The sequence below is a fragment of the Dendronephthya gigantea genome, unplaced genomic scaffold (genome assembly GCF_004324835.1).
Source record: "Dendronephthya gigantea isolate DGI-Jeju-01 unplaced genomic scaffold, DenGig_1.0 000218F, whole genome shotgun sequence".
NCBI classification, from domain to species: domain Eukaryota; kingdom Metazoa; phylum Cnidaria; class Anthozoa; order Malacalcyonacea; family Nephtheidae; genus Dendronephthya; species Dendronephthya gigantea.
Window position 1 is genome coordinate 200,598 of NW_021163228.1, and position 19,364 is coordinate 219,961.

Consider the following 19,364-nt stretch of genomic DNA (forward strand, 5'->3'; position numbering starts at 1 on the left):
AGGCAACAATATTGCTCACCCAACCCTCCCAGGACTACAATGTTGTTTTCAATAACAACTGCAGTACATCCCCTCCTCTTACATCTCATTGACGGCAGCATGTGACTTTCTTCTGACTTGACATTGTAAATGATAACTGTATCTAATGACTTGTATTCTGCAGTGCCACCAATAACAACAATGTTGTCTCCCCATCTCACAGTTGCCATTTCACTCACTTCATACGGCAGTGGTGACAACTGTTTCAGCTCATTCTTCTTTATATCGTACAGTACGACACTGCTGAGGTTGTCTTCATCATCACCAGTTGATTTTCCACCAACTATCAACAAATTATCATCAAATATTTCCATGCTGTGACGTTGCCTTGGTTCTGGCATTCTATATAAGGTCTTCACAGTATAGGGAGGAACAAGCTGGACTGATTCAATCAAGTCAGATATACTATTTCCACGATCACCTCCAGAGACTATCAACTGATCATTATACAGCACACTGCTATGGTCTTTTATCTTATCAGGTAGTTTAACGTCACAGTCACTCCAGTGTGTTGAGAGATCAGGGTTTGGGTCAATATTCATTCTAATCATATCATCAACAATCCCAGACCCATCACAGCTTCCCCCAGCTATAGTCATATGATTGTTATAAATAAATGAAGTCCCTCCATAACGTTTCTTTGGCATTGATTTTAATGTTGACCATGTTTTTTGACGCCAGTTAAACATCTCTACAGAGTTAGTTCCTACACCTCCAGCAACAATTATATTTTCCTTATCACCACTTGGTCTATTTTTTACTTTTCTGTTTTCTACTATCTTGCCTTCCATCCCGATAGTGATAAGAACGTCCTTCATTTCATCAAAAGCTCTGACCAAAGCTGTTTTCAATCCATCGACTTTGTTGCTAACCACTTCCATTTTATCGTTCATATCTGCAACATTCTTTTCCCCATTCTTTTCTATATTTGCAATCCTTTCCTCCATTTCTGTCAAAGTTTTCGTCATTTCTCCGCACGAGTGACACTTCAACTTACGGAAATCACAGACTTCACTTTCATGGTGAATAAGATCACGCTTGTTGACAATTAAACCACAGCCTTGGTTTGTACAAACGGCTGGTGTATATCCACATGTATCTTCATGGCGGTCAAGATGCTGTAATTCTACAACTTCTTGACAACCTCTGTCGATGTAAACGCAACGAATTTTTGATTCATTCAAATAATCTTTTATCATTCGTTGTGGTTCGGCCAAAGTCTCTACGGTCAGTTCATCAGAACACGTTGGACATGTTTGGGAATTTTCCAGATGTTTCGTAATACAACAACGGCAAAAAGAATGCTGGTTTCTCGAACACATAACCGGCTCTTTCAAGACATTGAAGCAAATATGACAATGAAAATTTCGATCGATTTGGTTCACAAACCTTTCTTCATCGTAGCCTTGTATATATGAAGCCATATTTCACGTCGTTCTTGTGTCGTAATAATAAAGCAAGTTCTGTGTTGTTTGTCGTTCTGTAGTATAAACCTCGCTGTATAGACTGAATATAGATACAGTCTTCGTTTACTTCGATCTTGAAGATGTCTGTGCTTGTGTTTTCTAGAAATCTTTGATAAAATAAAGTTTTAAATACGCCAGACACATATATTGCTTCCGTGTAAAGGGTTTAAAGCGTCTTTTCTAGACTGAAATTTGTATGAAAATATGATATTGTTTTCATGTCTTGTGACAAAAGGTCATTGACCTCCCATTCAAATACTGACTTGCAATTGGTTATGTTTATGTTAGTTGGAATTTTTTTATTTCATTGTTAATGAGTTCCTAGAAAATCGGTACTTTTTACCAAGAAATATCGAATAAAGAATGCAGATTGTTTTGGACATTTTGTACTTACCTCGGACCTCGGTTGGGGAATTCGAATGTCAAATTTGCAGAGCACCACAGCCTTATCGCAGTAAATTAAATACTATGACGGTAAATGATGACGCAAAAAAAACATTACCAGCGGACAATTTGATAAAAAACACGAAAAAAACACACTAGAAATCTTTTGAACTCCAGATATGAACTATAGACAACAAGACAATACTTTCAAGGTGATATTTCGACTTTATTTTGGACTTTCCTCGCAAGAATGATTTTCATTGGCTAAACTTTACAATACATTTCTTTTTCAACCAATAGCATAGCTTCGTTAGAAAAGCATTATCCAATTGGACGAAAGCTTCCAAGCACTACTGCGACATGACCCAAATAAAGTCGAAATAGCTATCAAAATTCTTGTCTTGTTGTCTATAGCTCATATCTTGAGTTTAACAGATTGCATTTTTCGGAGTATGTTTTTTTTTGTATAATAGTATAATAAGGGCTGTTTACATGAGCCCGGTTACCCGAGATTCAACGAAGCGTGAGAGGACTTTGAGTTATTGAAATAAGTCTTTATGACACCAAACAAGAACATGTTATTGTTGTGGTGATTATACGACTGCCAGAATCAATGTTATCTGCTTATTTCAATACCTCAAAATCATCTCCCGCTTCGTTGAACCTCGGGTAACCGGGCTCATGTAAACAGCACTTAAGTGACGTAACCGCATTGACAGGGCTATCTATGGTAAATTTGTTTATTGCTAATTTCAATCACGTTAGTGTCCTTACACAATTTTTAAAATCACCCTATTTTTGAATTTTCTACCAATTTCACTCAAACACATTTTTGTCCTCATTTTTTGTCAACATTTTTGTCCTCACATTTCTCCGTCCCAGTACTCCTCTGCCGTCTGGCCCTCAAGGTAAAATATTTTCATCATCAGATACCTAAACTTCTTGCCAATATTTGAAAGGGCAACCATATCTTCCTCTTCCAATTTCACGTTGTACGTTTCCAGGTTTTGTTTAATACGACCTTCGTTGACCGACTTGGGTAGAACAGGGCAGCCATATTTGATACCCCAGGCAAGTAAAACCTTGAGAAATGCGCAAAAAAAGTTTCGAAACTGGATTTTTATTGGGAATAACAACTTAGAACTGATAGAGCTATCCAATATAAATAAAGTTAGTTTAGTTTAGGTTTCCTCCCGTAGTAACACTGGATGAATAAGAGATGATTCTTACTGGACCTCTAGGAAGAACAGTTTAGAACTGATAGAGCTATCCAGCATAAATAAAGTTAGTTTAAGCTTCCTCCTGTAGTAACACTGGAAGAATAAGAGATGATCCTTACTGGACTTCTAGGAAGAACAGTTTAGAACTGATAGAGCTATCCCGTATAAATAAAGTTAGTTTAGTTTAGGTTTCCTCCTGTAGTAACACTGGATCAATAAGAGATGATCCTTACTGGTCCTCTAGGAAGACCAGTTTAGAACTGATAGAGCTATCCAGCCAGTATAAATAAAGTTAGTTTAGTTTAGGTTTCCTCCTGTAGTAACACTGGATCAATAAGAGATGATCCTTACTGGACCTCTAGGAAGAACACTTTAGAACTCATAGAGCTATCCAGTGTAAATAAAGTTAGTTTAGTTTAGGTTTCCTTCTTTAGTAACATTGGATCAATACGAGACGATTCTTACTGGACCTCTAGGAAGAACAGTTTAAAATTGATGGAACTATCCAGTACCTGTAGTACCACTGAATAAAAAACAGAATAAGCCATTCAGTTTACAAACCTGTGCTGGAGTACAGTTACGTTTCGCAGCAATTTCTTTGACCAGCGGCTCATCCAAGAGGACAGGGTCAGAGTCGGTACAACTGGGTCGATCACGTGAACCGAGGGAAGAATAAGCAGTGAGCATTATTCCTGGAATGATAATGACAAATTCTAAGAACTTCGAGATATCTTTTTCAGGTTCTCTAAACACTTCATGAAATTTTAAAATCAATTCAGGAAATTAATCCCTGTGATTAGGTAACTCTAATCCTAAATCTAACTCTAATCCTAACTTAATCTCAATTCGTGTATTCAGAAGTACTGAACATTGAATTATTACCAATGTTCAACGAATATTACTAACCTCGTTGTGGTGTTATAAAACCGTATGTAAACTCGGCATTTGATTGGCTACCTTTCATTTTTGTAGCCAATCAATTTGAGAGTTTATAAACATGTTTATTTTAAAAACTTCAGACAAACATAAAAAATTGGGAGCTTTTCAAATAAACAATTTCATTTTGAGATTAGATCGTTTTCGCAAAACGTGGACATTTTTCTGACCTTTCTCTTCGCAATATTTCTTCAAACCGGGCTGAGGAAGGAATGGATGCAGTTCAACTACACAAAAGGCAAAAAATATGAAATATTTAAAGTGGTAAAGTCACAGAGAATACAGTAATTCAGTAAAGGCATGTCTACATTTTTGATTTTCTTCTTTTAATAGATGTGAACGAGTACTAAGTTACGAATGCTCTGATGTATACGGTCGGCACTAGATCATAGACAACATACGCACATATCTGAAACTGCTATATATAACGGTCAGCGATGTTGCATTTGCCCAAAACTTAATATAAATGAGGTCTTATTATACTTATAATACTTTGTAATTGTAAACACTTTCAATTTATAAAACTCAGGACGATACAAATTGACTGTATTGACTGACTCACAATTTAATGAGTATTACAAAATGAATTGCTCAAGTCATTCACAGAGATAGATTTTTCAAACAACCTTTCCTCGTATAATATCATAGTTTCTTTTAATATTATGGATGAAGAGCCTTATACCATATGCCTTATGCTTATGCCATAATATTGTATATAAAATCTTTATTATTATTATTAATAAAGTTTTCATTATTATTATTATTATAACGTTAAAATTCATTATTATGGAAGTAAAGTTTCTGCAATATTTACAATCTTATTTCTTTTCATGTAATTGTAGTATATTATTTTTACTTTATAACTGACTGGTGTCACAGGAATTTTGCCCTCCCAGAATATTCCTCCCCCCCTAATAAATTTTGAATTTTTGATCTAATAACAAAATGACTGCAAGTTGAAGAGTATTGCAAAATGTGAGCCTTGAATGGGTATAACATGTATTGTTGTACATACACACTAAGACATACTATTGATTTCATAATTTAAATTTGACCAATTCCATTATGTTTGTCAATACAATGATAATGTGTTAACAGAGAACAAAAATTGCAAAGGAAAGGTGAAGTTTCTGAAAGGGGGCCAATTTCCTAAGAATTTTATGTTGCCTCCTCCCTGGAAGGGTGATATTACTAGGGGGGGCAAAATTACTGGAACACCAGTACAATAAATTCCACACTTTAAACACCCACCAACTGAACCTGATATATTTCTAGCATCACATCTTTGTAGCTTAGCTTAACCTTATCAGATTGGAGGAATAAGGTTGATATATATACATATACATATATACCCTCCATATATCAACCTATGAAAGAATGCTTAGAAACTAATTTAACCAATTAATTAACTAGCACTCAGTCTAGCAGTACTCTACCACTGACAAGTAGAATCGTCTGGCGTTTATAGATAGAGTAAATTCTAAAGTAGGCTGCATTTCCCACCAACAGGTTTAACTCTGGCCTTGTAATTAGAGAAATATGCAACTTTATGGTATTAACAATGCACTCAAATGTACTGTTTATATAAAGGTTATACTGTTTATATTTAACTATTTCAATTGAGGTTCCAGTGGGACATTAGATGAATTGTTGAAACTTGAAGGAAATTATCACCAACTAAGTCACAGAATGATCCACTAACTATGTCACAGAACGATTCATCAATATCCTTTGCAGGGATATAATATTTCTTTCCTTCGAGCCAATTTTCCAATTTTCGCGCGCTATTTTATTATGAAATCAAATTAGGGCACCCGCTGACCAATATATATAGCAGTTTCAGATATGTGCGTATCTTGTCTATGATCTAGTGCCGACCGATGTATACAAACTCCTATTTGAAGATCAGTAACTAATTCACTCGTTCTCATCTATCAAAAGACGAAAATCGCACATGAAAATCGCAGCAAAAATTGCAATTTTAAACGGGCTTTAATACACACGAATCTTTACCTTGGTTTGTGGCGGGAATAATCTCGGCTGTTTCCAAAAGCGCCCCAACTTTGACCGTTGTGAAATTTGAAATACCGATTGCTTTGCAAAGACCTTTCTTTACCAAGTCCTCCATTCCCTTAACAAACGAAAAAGCAACAAAGTTAAACATAAGTTTGGACGAGGGAAACGAAAAACGTGATTTAAACGGAACGTTTTAAATACCACAAATTCGTTCGTAAATAAAGTCTAATTTCATAATGTATGTTGCATATTTTGGCGGGAAAATGTTCAAGACATAAAATACTTTCGGCGTATCACTCAAACTCTGTATATTTTACCTTTATTCTTTACATTATGCAGTGAACTAAGTGTTTAACAGTATTTAGTGGTTTTAAAACAGAAAGCGACAAACGTTTTTTTGAAATATAATCCGGCTATCAAAAATGTCAATGTTGTAAATGTCAATGTCATTATCACTGAAATGAATACAAAAGTCGCTTCAATTCAAGTGTTATTTTCTTTTCGTTGGTACCTCGAGAAATCTCTCACATTTAACAGTGCCTTTAGATGGCGTAGTAAACATACTTTTTTTACGCTGTTGAGGTTTGCAAAATGCTTTCAAATGTTGAAAGGTCAATACTTTTGCATAATAAAATAAGCGGTTTTGAACACATCTTTTAAGCGAAATAGAAAATATCACTTTTAGGAGATGTTCACATGAGCCCAGTTACCAGAGATTTAACGAAGTTTGAGATGATTTCGAGGTGTTAAAATAAGTCTTTTTGAAAAACAAAACCATCACAAACTATTGTTAGGATGTTACACTAATATCAGGATCATGTTTATTTACTTATTTCAATACCTCAAAGTCGTTTTAAATTTCGTTAAATCACGGTAACCGGGTTCATGTGAACAGACTCTTAATCGCTACCTCTTGCTACAATATCAGATGCAGAAAATCAACATCGTTGGAAAAGATTCAACTCTATGTGCTTTTCTTTAAACGGTCAAAATGGTCAAACCGGTCACATTTTGAATGGAAATAGAGTATTTCGTTAAGAATATAGCGGCGAAACTGCATTTTCCGTGCTAGACAGATGTAAATAACGATATACTTGAATGCAGAGTTTTTGAAACACTCTAAAATACCAGTAATAGGGACCTTAAGCATGTAGGACGGCAACACGACGACGACGTGGTTGGAATACTCCTTTAAATAAATGTTATGATAAAGCGCTGTTCGATATTATCAACTGTACCAATTTAAAGAGATATAAGACGTTGAAAACATTGTGTTTACGTTTAGGGACAATTCTATAGAGCCTAATTCGAGGTAGGGCTCGCTGGGTCCTGAAATGCAGACGTTCTACAAAGGACGTAATAAACAACGTTTTGCCGTTGTAAACAGAACGTAGATCTCGTCTAAAACTCCCATAGGTATTTAGTAATTCATTTCTTTTCAATGAAGCATTGTATTGACAGCTGCCGTCGTCGTGTCCCCGTCCTACATGCTTAAGGTCCCCAGGGCCGAAACTAGAACGATAATTGGGGGGTGTTTATTCATATATTCAGTTCTGCCCGACGGATTTCTATTGTGAGCTTTTGCACTTACAAAAGAAATCCGCAGGGCAGAACTGAATATATGAATAAACACCCCCCCAATTATCGTTCTAGTTTCGGCCCTGAAGGTCCCTAATATATCTAAAGGAAGGCGCCCATTGTTCGTTTAACGATCAATTGCCTGTCTATGTTAACGTTTTTACAACCTTCCAAGTTCTGCTCATCCGTTCTTTGTCATATCCAAGAACATTTTTCTGGTCTTCAGGTTTTGTGGCGAAGAACATACCGTTTCCATATGTGCATGGGTGATGCACCTAAAAAAAAAAAGTAACTATTTAGGTTTCCTCCGGTAGTAACACCAGTTGCATCAATAAGAAAATATCCTTACTGGACCTCTAGGAGGAACAGCTTAGAGCTATCCAGTATAAATAAAGTTAGTTTAGTTTAGGTTTCCCCCTGTAGGCTGTAGTTACACTGGGTCAATAAGAGATGATCCTTACTGGACCTCTAGGAAGAACAGTTTAGAACTGATGGAGCTATCCAGTATAAAGTTAGTTTAGTTTAGGTTTCCTCCTTTAGTAACACTGGATCAGTAAGAGATGATCCTTACTGGACCTCTAGGAGGAACAGCTTAAAGCTATCAAGCATAAATAAAGTTAGTTTAGTTTAGGTTTCCTCCTGCAGTAACACTGGATCAATAAGAGATGATCCTTACTGGACCTCCAGGAAGAACAGTTTAGAACTGATAGTGCTATCCAGTATAAATAAAGTTAGTTTAGTTTAGGTTTCCTTCTGCAGTAACACTGGATCAATAAGAGATGATCCTTACTGGACCTCCAGGAAGAACAGTTTAGAACTGATAGAGCTATCCAGTATAAATAAAGTTAGTTTAGTTTAGGTTTCCTCCTGTAGTAACACTGGATCAATAAAAGATGATCCTCACTGGACCTCTAGGAAGAACAGTTTAGAACTGATAGCGCTATCCAATATAAATAACGTTAGTTTAGTTTAGGTTTCCTTCTGTAGTAACACTGGATCAATATAAGATGATCCTTACTGGACCTCTAGGAAGAACAGTTTAGAACTGATAGAGCTATCCAGTATAAATAAAGTTAGTTTAGTTTAGGTTTCCTTCTGTAGTAACACTGGATCAATATAAGATGATCCTTACTGGATCTCTAGGAAGAATATTTACCAAATATAAATCCAGGTAATCCAGCTGCAGGTTTTTTAAAGTTGTTTGACAAGCAGCCAGAACATCTTCATGACTATTACACCTGAAAAATAACAAATAATTGAACTGTTAATTGGCATCCAAATCATAGATGAATCCCATTGGGCTTCTTAGCAGGGGAGGGGAGGGGAGGGGTCCAGCCCTCGGGCATGTGCAGCATATTGCAATCTTCTAACTTGTAATTGAGGCATGATTCTGTCAGGATGTCAAGGTAGTTGTTGTGATTTCCATGACAAATGCAAATTAAACTTGAAATCTGCAAATTAAGCTTACAGCCGCTTCCGCACATCAGTTCAGCTCATAACATTAGGGGACTTCCATGATTTAGAAATTGAACAAATCTCATATGTTTTTAATTTCTCAGGGACGGATCTAGAAGCTTAATGGGGGGTGCATATTCACATATTCGTCTTATGCCCGATTGATTTCTTTTGATAGCGATTGTTTTTACCCTCTTTTAAACTTGAATATATGAATATGCACGGTCCCCCAATTAAGCTTCTAGGTCAGTGCCTGGAATTTCTAATTTGAGCATAAATTCAATCTCTTATTCATCTAGAAATGTAGTGAACTAAAATGGTAATAAATATTCTGACAGGACAGGATATTTGAAATGGGTATGTAAAAACAGTCTTTGTTTACATCACTGACTGTAATCTACTTAAAAAAACAGTGTTTTCAAAATCTCTGACTGTAATCTACTTCAATCTCTTATTCATCTAGAAATATAGTGAACTAAAATGGGAATAAATATTCTGACGGGGCAGGATATTTTAAGTATGTAAAAACAGTGTTTGTTTACATTACTGACTGTTTCATCACATATAGCTTTATTTCACAAAATATTTCATACCATAGTTTGGATGTGACAAAGATGTCCTCTCGTTTCATGCCAAGTTCTTTCAGGACCTCTGTGAACGCCTGGCCAACTTCGGCTTCATTGGAGTAGGCATGAGCACAGTCAATATGCTTGTATCCAGCTCTGATGGCAGCTTTCACTGCTGCCCCGACCTCACCTGGCTTGGATTTCCATGTTCTATACAAGATAAATACAATATTTTCTTTAACTCAAAGGCCCACCTTGCAATATAAGGCATAACTTGAAATGGCTTAGGCCGCTGTGCTTAAAAAAGGCCACAGTTCTTTTCATGAGTAAAGTTAGTCCTTCAAGCATTCATTTTGTAAGAAGAGATTATTTGTTTTTAACAGGTGTACTGGCAAAATTTCAATGAATCTGAACTCCTTTATGCACATTACTAGAAGGCAAAAGTTTTCGAACATAATGAAAATCAAATTTTGCAAGATTTGAGTGTTTTTTTAACAGATACAAATAGGAGCAAACGAAAAAGGACTACGGTATAATACATGATTTCAAACAGTTTCATGTGCATTTTTACAAAAATGATGCAGAGCCTCCGTAACTGGGCATCAAATTTAGTTCATAGGTGCCTTGAATATCTCTCAAAAAAGCCTGTGTTTATCCTAAGTCATCACAAGTTTATCTATTGCAGTAAACAAGATGTTAGTTAATGCTTGCCATTGGCATATCCAACTTAATGATTTAGTCTTGCTATGTTCATTGACTAAAAATTATAATTATAATCACTTAGTTTGCGGAACACAACTAAATTGTCAGGCTCTCTACGTCACAGATTCAAGCACAGTTGATATAGTATAAAAGTATTGTTACATTTGAAATGTCACTGGCATGATAATATACATGGCTTTGATGCCAAATTTCTTGAAATTTATGTGTTTGCAGGCCAAAGCACTGAGTATACAGTAGATAAATCAGACTCACAACATTTCTCTAATGTTTATACAATTGATCTAAATTGCTGGAGTAATGATGAATATTATGCTAAAAGCTGTTTAACACGCTGGTTAACAAGCCAAAGTAATGACAGACAGTGAGATGTAATGGTATACATCTGGCAATACAATCTCCAAAGGTTCTGACTTGACAGTTGACATTTTAGTACAGTTCAAAGTCGTGCAATGAAACTGGCTTAATTTGGACAATAAATTCTAGATTTTCCCCCTAATCTGCCACCAAAATATATTGTTCAGATATTGAACCCCTAGCACACTGTAGAAAATCAATTACTACCAATATTTTTCCAATTACTACGTTTGCTTTGTGTGATCTATTCAAACTGCACTGCCATGTCCATTGTAAATATTGTGTAATACCAGAATGTCTGTACATAAATCCACGCCAAATGCGGTCAATTTTATCTAGAAAGTAGAAACGTGTTGAATAACTAGAAACGTGTCTAATAACTTACCCCAAGCCAATGGCGGGCATCACTGCTCCTGTGTTAAGTTTGAACGTCTTTGGCTAAGAAAAAAATAGAAAAAAATCCGAATAAAACCTTACAAATGCGCGCAATTATGATCAAAATATGCCGAATATGGTACATTAATATATATAAACCATGTGTGATTTTTTGGCACTTCAATCGATGTAGGTAAATTCTAAAGGTTGAAAGGGTCTTAATTTCGAGTGGAAATTATACACAATTCAAATTCAAGCCAGGGAGAGTTGATGCAAAAATGAGTCAACTGTAGGTTCTTCGGCAGGAATCGAACCATCGCTTGACTTATGCGATGCCAGTGCAATGCTTTTGCCACGTCCAAGATGCCAATATCAAGAGCATTACGTCGGCATCGCAAAGCGTAGGTTTGATTCCTGCCGAAGGACCTATAATTGACTCATTTTTCCATCAACTGTTCCTGGTTTAAATTTGAAGTGTGTATAATTCCACTCGAAATTAAAGACCCTTTAAACCTCTATATAAACCATGGTACAATTGGTTGCAATAATTTTGGCGCTTGAGCAAGGTAGAGCTAGAATAAACACATCACAGCAATGCTTACTCAAAGTTTTACCTCTAAAATGACTTACCAGTTCCATTTTTATTGATTTTTGTGGAAAAATGAAGCAATTTTTTGCCCAGAATTGATCGTCTTCTCTCGATTCGGAAATCGGAATAAAAAGAACTAATTAGCATAACACCCGATTTATATACCCGATGAACTCTTTTTCCTAACTGGAGCATGAACTGACTGCTCAAAAGGACTTTTGTACATAAGGAATAGAGAAATTTTTTTCGTTTTTTTTATACACTTATAGAAGTTTCGGGAGAACGAGAAATTATCAGTGGGAAAACGAGTCAGTAGAGCGAGTTTCTACACGTTATTTCGAGTTCTTCCAAAATCCCACGCGTGTTTCTATAACGGCATAGAAACACAGGAAATATAATTATAATTATAATTATAATTCGATTCAATTACAAATTCTCATTACACTTTTCAATTTCGGCGGAAAAAGTCCCGTACTTCTAGACAGTAATAGAAACATGCTTCTCGACCAATCAGCAAGCGCGTACAAGAAGGGGGAATTCAGTTTTACACATTCAGAAAGTTGGTTTCATTTTCAGTAATTCAATCAGAATGCATGAATTTTGAATACTTCCGCTAAAAAGGTACATTATTTAACATTTTACATGAAGTATCAACGACGCGTTTGACGTCATCAGTGAAAAAGGTCTATTAATAAACCAATCAAATGAGTTCATTATTCATACATTGTTCACACAACAACAGCAGCGTGCCAGCATCTTTTCTTAGACATTTCTGGAAGTTCTTCCCAAGAATAACTTTCAAAGTTGAAACCTTCAACTGACTTCTGATCTTTTCCCTTGTCATCTCCCCCCAGGACTACAATGTTGTTTTCAATAACAACTGCAGTACATCCCTTCCTCTTACATCTCATTGATGGCAGCATGTGACTTTGTTCTGTCTTGACATTATAAATGATAACTGTATTCAATGGCTTGCCATGTTTGTCAGCACCACCAATAACAACAATGTTGTCTCCCCATCTCACAGTTGCCATACGACTCACTTCATACGGCAGTGGTGACAACTGTTTCAGCTCATTCTTCTTTATATCGTACAGTAAGACACTGCTGAGGTTGTCTTCGTAACTGCCAGTTGTTCTTCCACCAACTATCAACAAATTATCATCAAATATTTCCATGCTGTGGCATTGTCTTGGTTCTGGCATTCTTGATAAGGTCTTCACAGCATAGGGAGGAACAAGCTGGACTGATCTGATCAAGTCAGATGAACCAATTCCATTATCACCTCCAGAGACTTTCAACTGATCATTATACAGCACACTGCTGTGGTTATTCAACTTATCAGGTAGTTTAACAGGACAGTCACTCCAGTGTGTTGAGAGAACAGAGTTTGGGTCAATATTCATTCTAATCATATCATCAACAACGTCAGATCCAGCACAGCAACCCCCAGCTATAGTCATATGATTGTTATAAACAAACGAGGTTGCATTACAACGTTGCTTTGGAATTGATTGTAATGGCGACCATGTTCTTTGACGCCAGTTAAACATCTCAACAGTGTTAGTTCCTAAACCTCCAGCAACAATTATATTTTCCTTATCACCACTTGGTCTATTTCTTACTTTTCTTGTGTTTTCTTCTATCTTGCCCTCCATCGTGGTAAGAACGTCCTTCATTTCATCAAAAGCTCTGACCAAAGTTGCTTTCATTCCTTTGACTTCGTTGTTAACCGCTTCGAGTTTTCCTTCCATATCTGCTTTTATATCTGCCGTGTTTTTCTCGATATTCGCAACAATGGCAACGTTTTTCTGCAAATTTGTTATTTTAGTCTCAATTTTTATATCATTCTTCTCGATATTCGCCATTCTTTCCTCCATATCCGCCAAAGTTTTCGTGATTTCTCCGCACGAGTGACACTTCAACTTTCGGAATTCACAGACTTCACTTTCATGGTGAATAAGATCACGCTTGTTGACAATTAAACCACAGCCTTGGTTTGTACAAACGGCTGGTGTATATCCACATGTATCTTCATGTCGGTCAAGATGCTGTAATTCTACAACTTCTTGACAACCTCTGTCGATGTAAACGCAACGAATTTTTGATTCGTTTAAAAAACCTTTCACCATTCGTTGTGGTTCGGCCAAAGTCTCTAGGGTCAGTTCATCAGCACACGTTGGGCATGTTTGAGAATTTTCCAGATGTTTCGTAATGCAAGAACGGCAAAAACAATGTTGGTTTGTTGGACAGAGGACAGGCTCTTTCAACACGTTGAAGCAAATCTGGCAAAGGAAATTCTGATCGATTTTGTTCACAAACCTTTCTTCATCGTAGCCTTGTATATATAAAGCCATATTTCACGTCGTTCTTGTGTCGTAATAATAAAGCAAGTTCTGTGTTGTTTGTCGCTCTCTAGTATAAACCTCGCTGTATAGACTGAATATAGATACAGTGTTCGTTCTTGGAGAAGTCTGTGTTTGTATTTTCTCTGAATCTTTGATAAAATAACGTCTTTAAAACGGCAGACAAATATCGCTTCCGTATATTAAAAGGGTTTACAGCGTCTTTTGTCGACAGGAACTTGCTTGATATTATATTTTCATGTCTTGTGACAAAAGGTCATTGACCTATTCAAATTTGACTTGCAATTGGTTGTGTTTATGTTGGTATTTGCATGAATAATAAAGACATTGTGTTGATAATATGCATAATATGTATATCCTTCAAATGTCAAAATGGCAAAGCCTCACGTCGTTATCGCAGTTTATGGCAGTAAAATAAATATACAAACGCCTTACATGACGTTTATGCATGACTTATGCGATCGAATTGCCAGAATAATATACAGTGTTGCCAGATAAAATTTCGAAACATTCATATTCGCTTACGTCAAAAGTTCACAAAAATGACAAAAAGTTCATCTATCTAAATTTTAAGATCGGAAAGTATCGGAAAACGTCGGCATATGTCGGGATATCGTCGGAAATTGTTGGAGATTATCGAGATTGACCCACTGGTCTGGATTGACAGGATTCATCGCAATTCTCCCAAAGGAGATAAATACCAAATAAAAATGAGAAACAACTCTATTTAAAAACATGAGAAGCAACTCTTTTTAACAATTTTAAAAAGTTCATAAAAATTTCGCAAATCTTAGAAGTTCATAAAAAGTTCATAAAGAGAGCAAAAAGTTCACAATGACACGAATCTGTGAACCTTGTTCACGATCTGGCAACGCTGGTAGTTTATTAGCTCAGTGAACTCTAATTAGACTGGAACGCTCACTCTAGATCTGTCGAAAGTTTGAAGCCAAAATGGCGGACAAAAATTTACCTCGAAAATGACTTACCAGTTCCATTTTTATTGATTTTTGTGGAAAAATGAAGCAATTTTTTGCCCAGAATTGATCCTCTTCTCTCGATTCAGAAATCGTATACAAAAGAACTAATTAGCATAACACCCGATTTCATATACCCGATGAACTCTTTTTCTAAACTAGAGCATGAACTGACTGCTCAAACGGACTTTTCTACATGAGAAATAGAAATATTTTCCGTGTTTTTATACACTTATAGAAGTTTTGGGTGAACGAGAAATTATCAGTGGGAAAACGAGTCCGTAGAGCGAGTTTCTACACGTTATTTCGAGTTCTCCCAAAATCCCACGCGTGTTTCTATAACGGCATAGAAACAAAGGGAAAATTTATTTCAAAATGTATTTTATTCTATTTCTTTTAAAAGATAACTCAATAAAAAGATTTTGTACAAATATTATAATTCGATTTAATTACAAATTCTCATTACATTACTTCGCTTTCAATTTCGGCGGGAAAAGTCCCGTGTTTCTATACAGTTATAGAAACACGCTTCTCGACCAATCAGCAAGCGCGTACAAAAAGAGGGGATTTGGTTTTACACATTCAGAAAGTTGGTTTCATTTTCAGTAACTCAATCAGACTGCATGAATTTTGAATGCTTCCACTGACAAGGTACATTATTTAACATTTTACATGAAGTATCAACGACACGTTTGACGTCATTATGAAAAAGTCTATTAATAAATCAATCAAATGAGTTCATTATTCATACATTGTTCACACAACAACAGCAGCGTGCCAGCATCTTTCTTTAGACATTTCTGGAAGTTCTTCCCAAGAATAACTTTCAAAGTTGAAACCTTCAACTGACGTTAGTATTGCTTGCCCACTCTCCCCTCCCAGGACTACAATGTTGTTTTCAATAACAACTGCAGTACATCCCCTCCTGTTACATATCATTGATGGCAGCATGTGACTTTGTTCTGTCTTGACATTGTAAATGATAACTGTATCTAATGGCTGCCATTGTTTGTCTTCGCCACCAATAACAACAATGTTGTCTCCCCATCTCACAGTTGCCATATCACTCACTTCATACGGCAGTGGTGACAACTGTTTCAGCTCATTCTTCTTTATATCGTACAGTACGACACTGCTGAGGTTGTCTTTGAGAATGTCAGTTGTTTTCCCACCAACTATCAACAAATTATCATCAAATATTTCCATGCTGTGGCATTGTCTTGGTTCTGGCATCCTTGATAAGGTCTTCACAGTATAGGGAGGAACAAGCTGGACTGCACTGATCAAGTCAGATAAACCATTTTCATTATGACCTCCAGAGACTATCAACTGATCATTATACAGCACACTGCTGTGGTTTTCCAACTTATCAGGTAGTTTAACAGGACAGTCACTCCAGTGTGTTGAGAAATCAGGGTTTGGGTCAATATTCATTCTAATCATATCATGAACAATGTCAGACCTACCACACCAACCCCCCGCTATAGTCATATGATTGTTATAAACAAACGAGGTTGCATTAAAACTATTCTTTGGCATTGATTGTAATGGCGACCATGTTCTTTGACGCCAGTTAAACATCTCTACAGAGTTAGTTTGTAGACCTCCAGCAACAATTATATTTTCCTTATCACCACTTGGTCTATTTCTTACTTCTCTTGTGTTTTCTTCTTTCTCGCTCTCCATCGTGGTAAGAACGTCCTTTATTTCATCAAAACCTCTGACCAAAGTTGTTTTCAATCCTTTGACTTCGTTGTTAACCGCTTCAAGTTTTCCTTTCATATCTGCAACGTTGTTTTCTCCATTCTTTTCTATAGTTGCAATCCTTTCCTCCATTTCTGCCAAAGTTTTCGTCATTTCTCCGCACGAGTGACACTTCAACTTTCGGAATTCACAGACTTCACTTTCATGATGAATAAGATCACGCTTGTTGACAATTAAACCACAGCCTTGGTTTGTACAAACGGCTGGTGTATATCCACATGTATCTTCATGGCGGTCAAGATGCTGTAATTCTACAACTTCTTGACAACCTCTGTCGATGTAAACGCAACGAATTTTTGATTCGTTTAAAAAACTTTTCACCATTCGCGGTGGTTCGGCGAAAGTCTCTATGGTCAGTTCATCAGAGCACGTTGGGCATGTTTGGGAATTTTCCAGATGTTTCGTAATACAACAACGGCAAAAACAATGTTGGTTTGTTGGACAGAGGACAGGCTCTTTCAAGACGTTGAAGCAAATCTGACAAAGGAAATTTTGATCGATTTTGTTAACAAACCTTTCTTCATCGTAGCCTTGTATATATGAAGCCATATTTCACGTCGTTCTTGTGTCGCAATAATAATAAAAGTTCTGTGTTGTTTGTCGCTCTGTAGTATAAACCTCGCTGTATAGACTGAATGTAGTAGATACAGTGTTCATTCTTTTCAATATTTGCGAATATTTACTTGAAATCTTTGAGAAATAATTTGTTAATAACAGCAGACAAATTTTTCTTCCACATAAAGTTTTTAAAGCGTCGTTTGCAACGAGGAGCGAGCGTTGTTATGGTTGCCACGACTGGTGGCCATTTTGCAGGTGTTCCAAATTAAAGCGCGTTAGTATACAAAACATCCGAATTAAAGTCCGATATTTTTCGTGGGAATCGACATTTTACTTTTGTTTCAGAACTCTTAACTGCAACCACCTGGAACAAATTGCTCAAATACAAAGGAATAAAGTCGCTTCGCGCGAAAAATATCGCTAGTGGAAAACCAGCTTAATAAAAACCTCGCTGTATAGACTGAAGGTTATAGATAGATACATATATATAGATACAATGTTCGTTCTTGGAGAAGTCTGTGTTAGTGTTTCTTTGAAATCTTTAACAAATATTTCGATTACAAAGCTTTCTTTCGTAAACCGAAATTCTGCTGATAAGAAATATTGGAATTTTTCATTTCTTTCTGACAAAAGGTAGCAAAGCCCCTCGCAACAACGTATTCTCTTGGGATTAAAGGAATGGTAGTGTCTTGCTATACAGGGTGTCTCAAAAAACCCGAAAACTATTGAAATCACTCTTTGTTAAAATTTGAATGCCGTGTTAACAAATTTTAGCCGAAAAATGATTTGAAATTGTGAATATGATTAAGTTTAAATTAACCTTGTTATTGCTTCAAAAGAAAATGGTACAGCTGACCACGGAACAACGAGTGTTTATTGCGAAACGCTTTTCGACAAAGGTCGACAAAGGACAAATTGTAAATATTGTTAATAAATATTTTTGCGTGCAAAAAATTTTACTGCATCATGCATAAAAATGCGTATGGCAAACATTTATACACCTGTGGGTCCCAACAGAGTGCTTAGGCATTCAAACTCTATCAAATACATTATTATGGGTGATTTCAATAGTTTTCGTTTTTTGGAGACACCTTTAGTTATGCGGGGCTTGATATTGTTTGCATAAGAAATAAAATATCCACACTGTGTGAAAATATTCCTAAAATATTATTTTCTCGTACAAATGTTATATGTGCTTATCAACGCATTCAAGACGGTATAACGAACAAAAAATAATAATTTAATGTTCATTAAATCCGAATTAAACGAATTACAGCTATTTGCAAGCCAGCGTTAACCGTGAAGTTTTTGTCACGTTTATTTACGTTTAAAACTTTTGGGTTGAGCCTGAAACGTTGAATGTTAAACTATAAAGCAATCAGGTTACCTTGTGATATTTTGACAGTTGGGCGGAGCCTGTCAAAATTGTCGAAATATCGCAGTGTGACCTGATTGGTTTGTAGTTTAACGTTCAACGTTTCCCGTTAAATCCAAAAGTTTGAAAGGTAAACAAACGCGATAAAAACTTCACGAATTGAAGTTAATGAGTTCACGGCAACCAGGTATACAGGGTGATTAAAAAAAAACGGACACTTTGAAATTCAAATTAGTCGCATAGGTGCTGTAATGTGATAGAAGTTGCTTAAAATATTTCATAGATATACAAAGCATATCATATTAATTAACCTAAGACATAAAGTTTGTTCCCATTGGGAGTTAAAATGCATTCTAAGCTCTGTGAATACAAAAGAACAGTATTATCAAATCGTTTTTGCTGATTGTACATGGGAATTGTCATATTCCAGCCATAAGTTCGCAGCTAATTTGAATTTCAAAGGTGTCCGTTTTTTTTGACTCACCCTGTATAATCCATCGTAATTATCGCTACTCTGGTTTTAATAAATGAAAGTAATCAGCACACAAAGATTAACTTGGGTCGTGAAAGTTAATATTTGTGTGGTGATTACTTTCATTCATTAAAACCAGAGTAGCGATAATTAC

At 36.1% G+C, this 19,364-nt stretch overlaps 1 protein-coding gene across 2 annotated transcripts; it reads right to left on the reverse strand.

Annotated features, from left to right (window-relative positions):
• Positions 1–2,596: 2,596 nt before the first annotated feature.
• On the reverse strand, positions 2,597–15,080 carry LOC114539787 (aldose reductase-related protein 1-like). Of its 2 annotated transcripts, none has more exons than XM_028560362.1 (9): positions 15,054–15,080; positions 11,123–11,175; positions 9,688–9,870; positions 8,796–8,877; positions 7,807–7,914; positions 6,059–6,176; positions 4,216–4,272; positions 3,671–3,801; positions 2,597–2,971 (listed from the first exon to the last, which is right to left on the reverse strand). In XM_028560362.1, the coding sequence occupies exons 1-9, from the start codon at positions 15,060–15,062 to the stop codon at positions 2,753–2,755; spliced, it is 960 nt and encodes a 319-aa protein (XP_028416163.1). In that variant the 5' UTR covers positions 15,063–15,080; the 3' UTR covers positions 2,597–2,752. The 2 variants fall into 2 exon arrangements, with proteins under 2 accessions (XP_028416163.1, XP_028416162.1); XM_028560361.1 differs by lacking the exon at positions 15,054–15,080 and adding an exon at positions 11,743–11,821 and having other exon boundaries at positions 2,599–2,971.
• Positions 15,081–19,364: the final 4,284 nt, after the last annotated feature.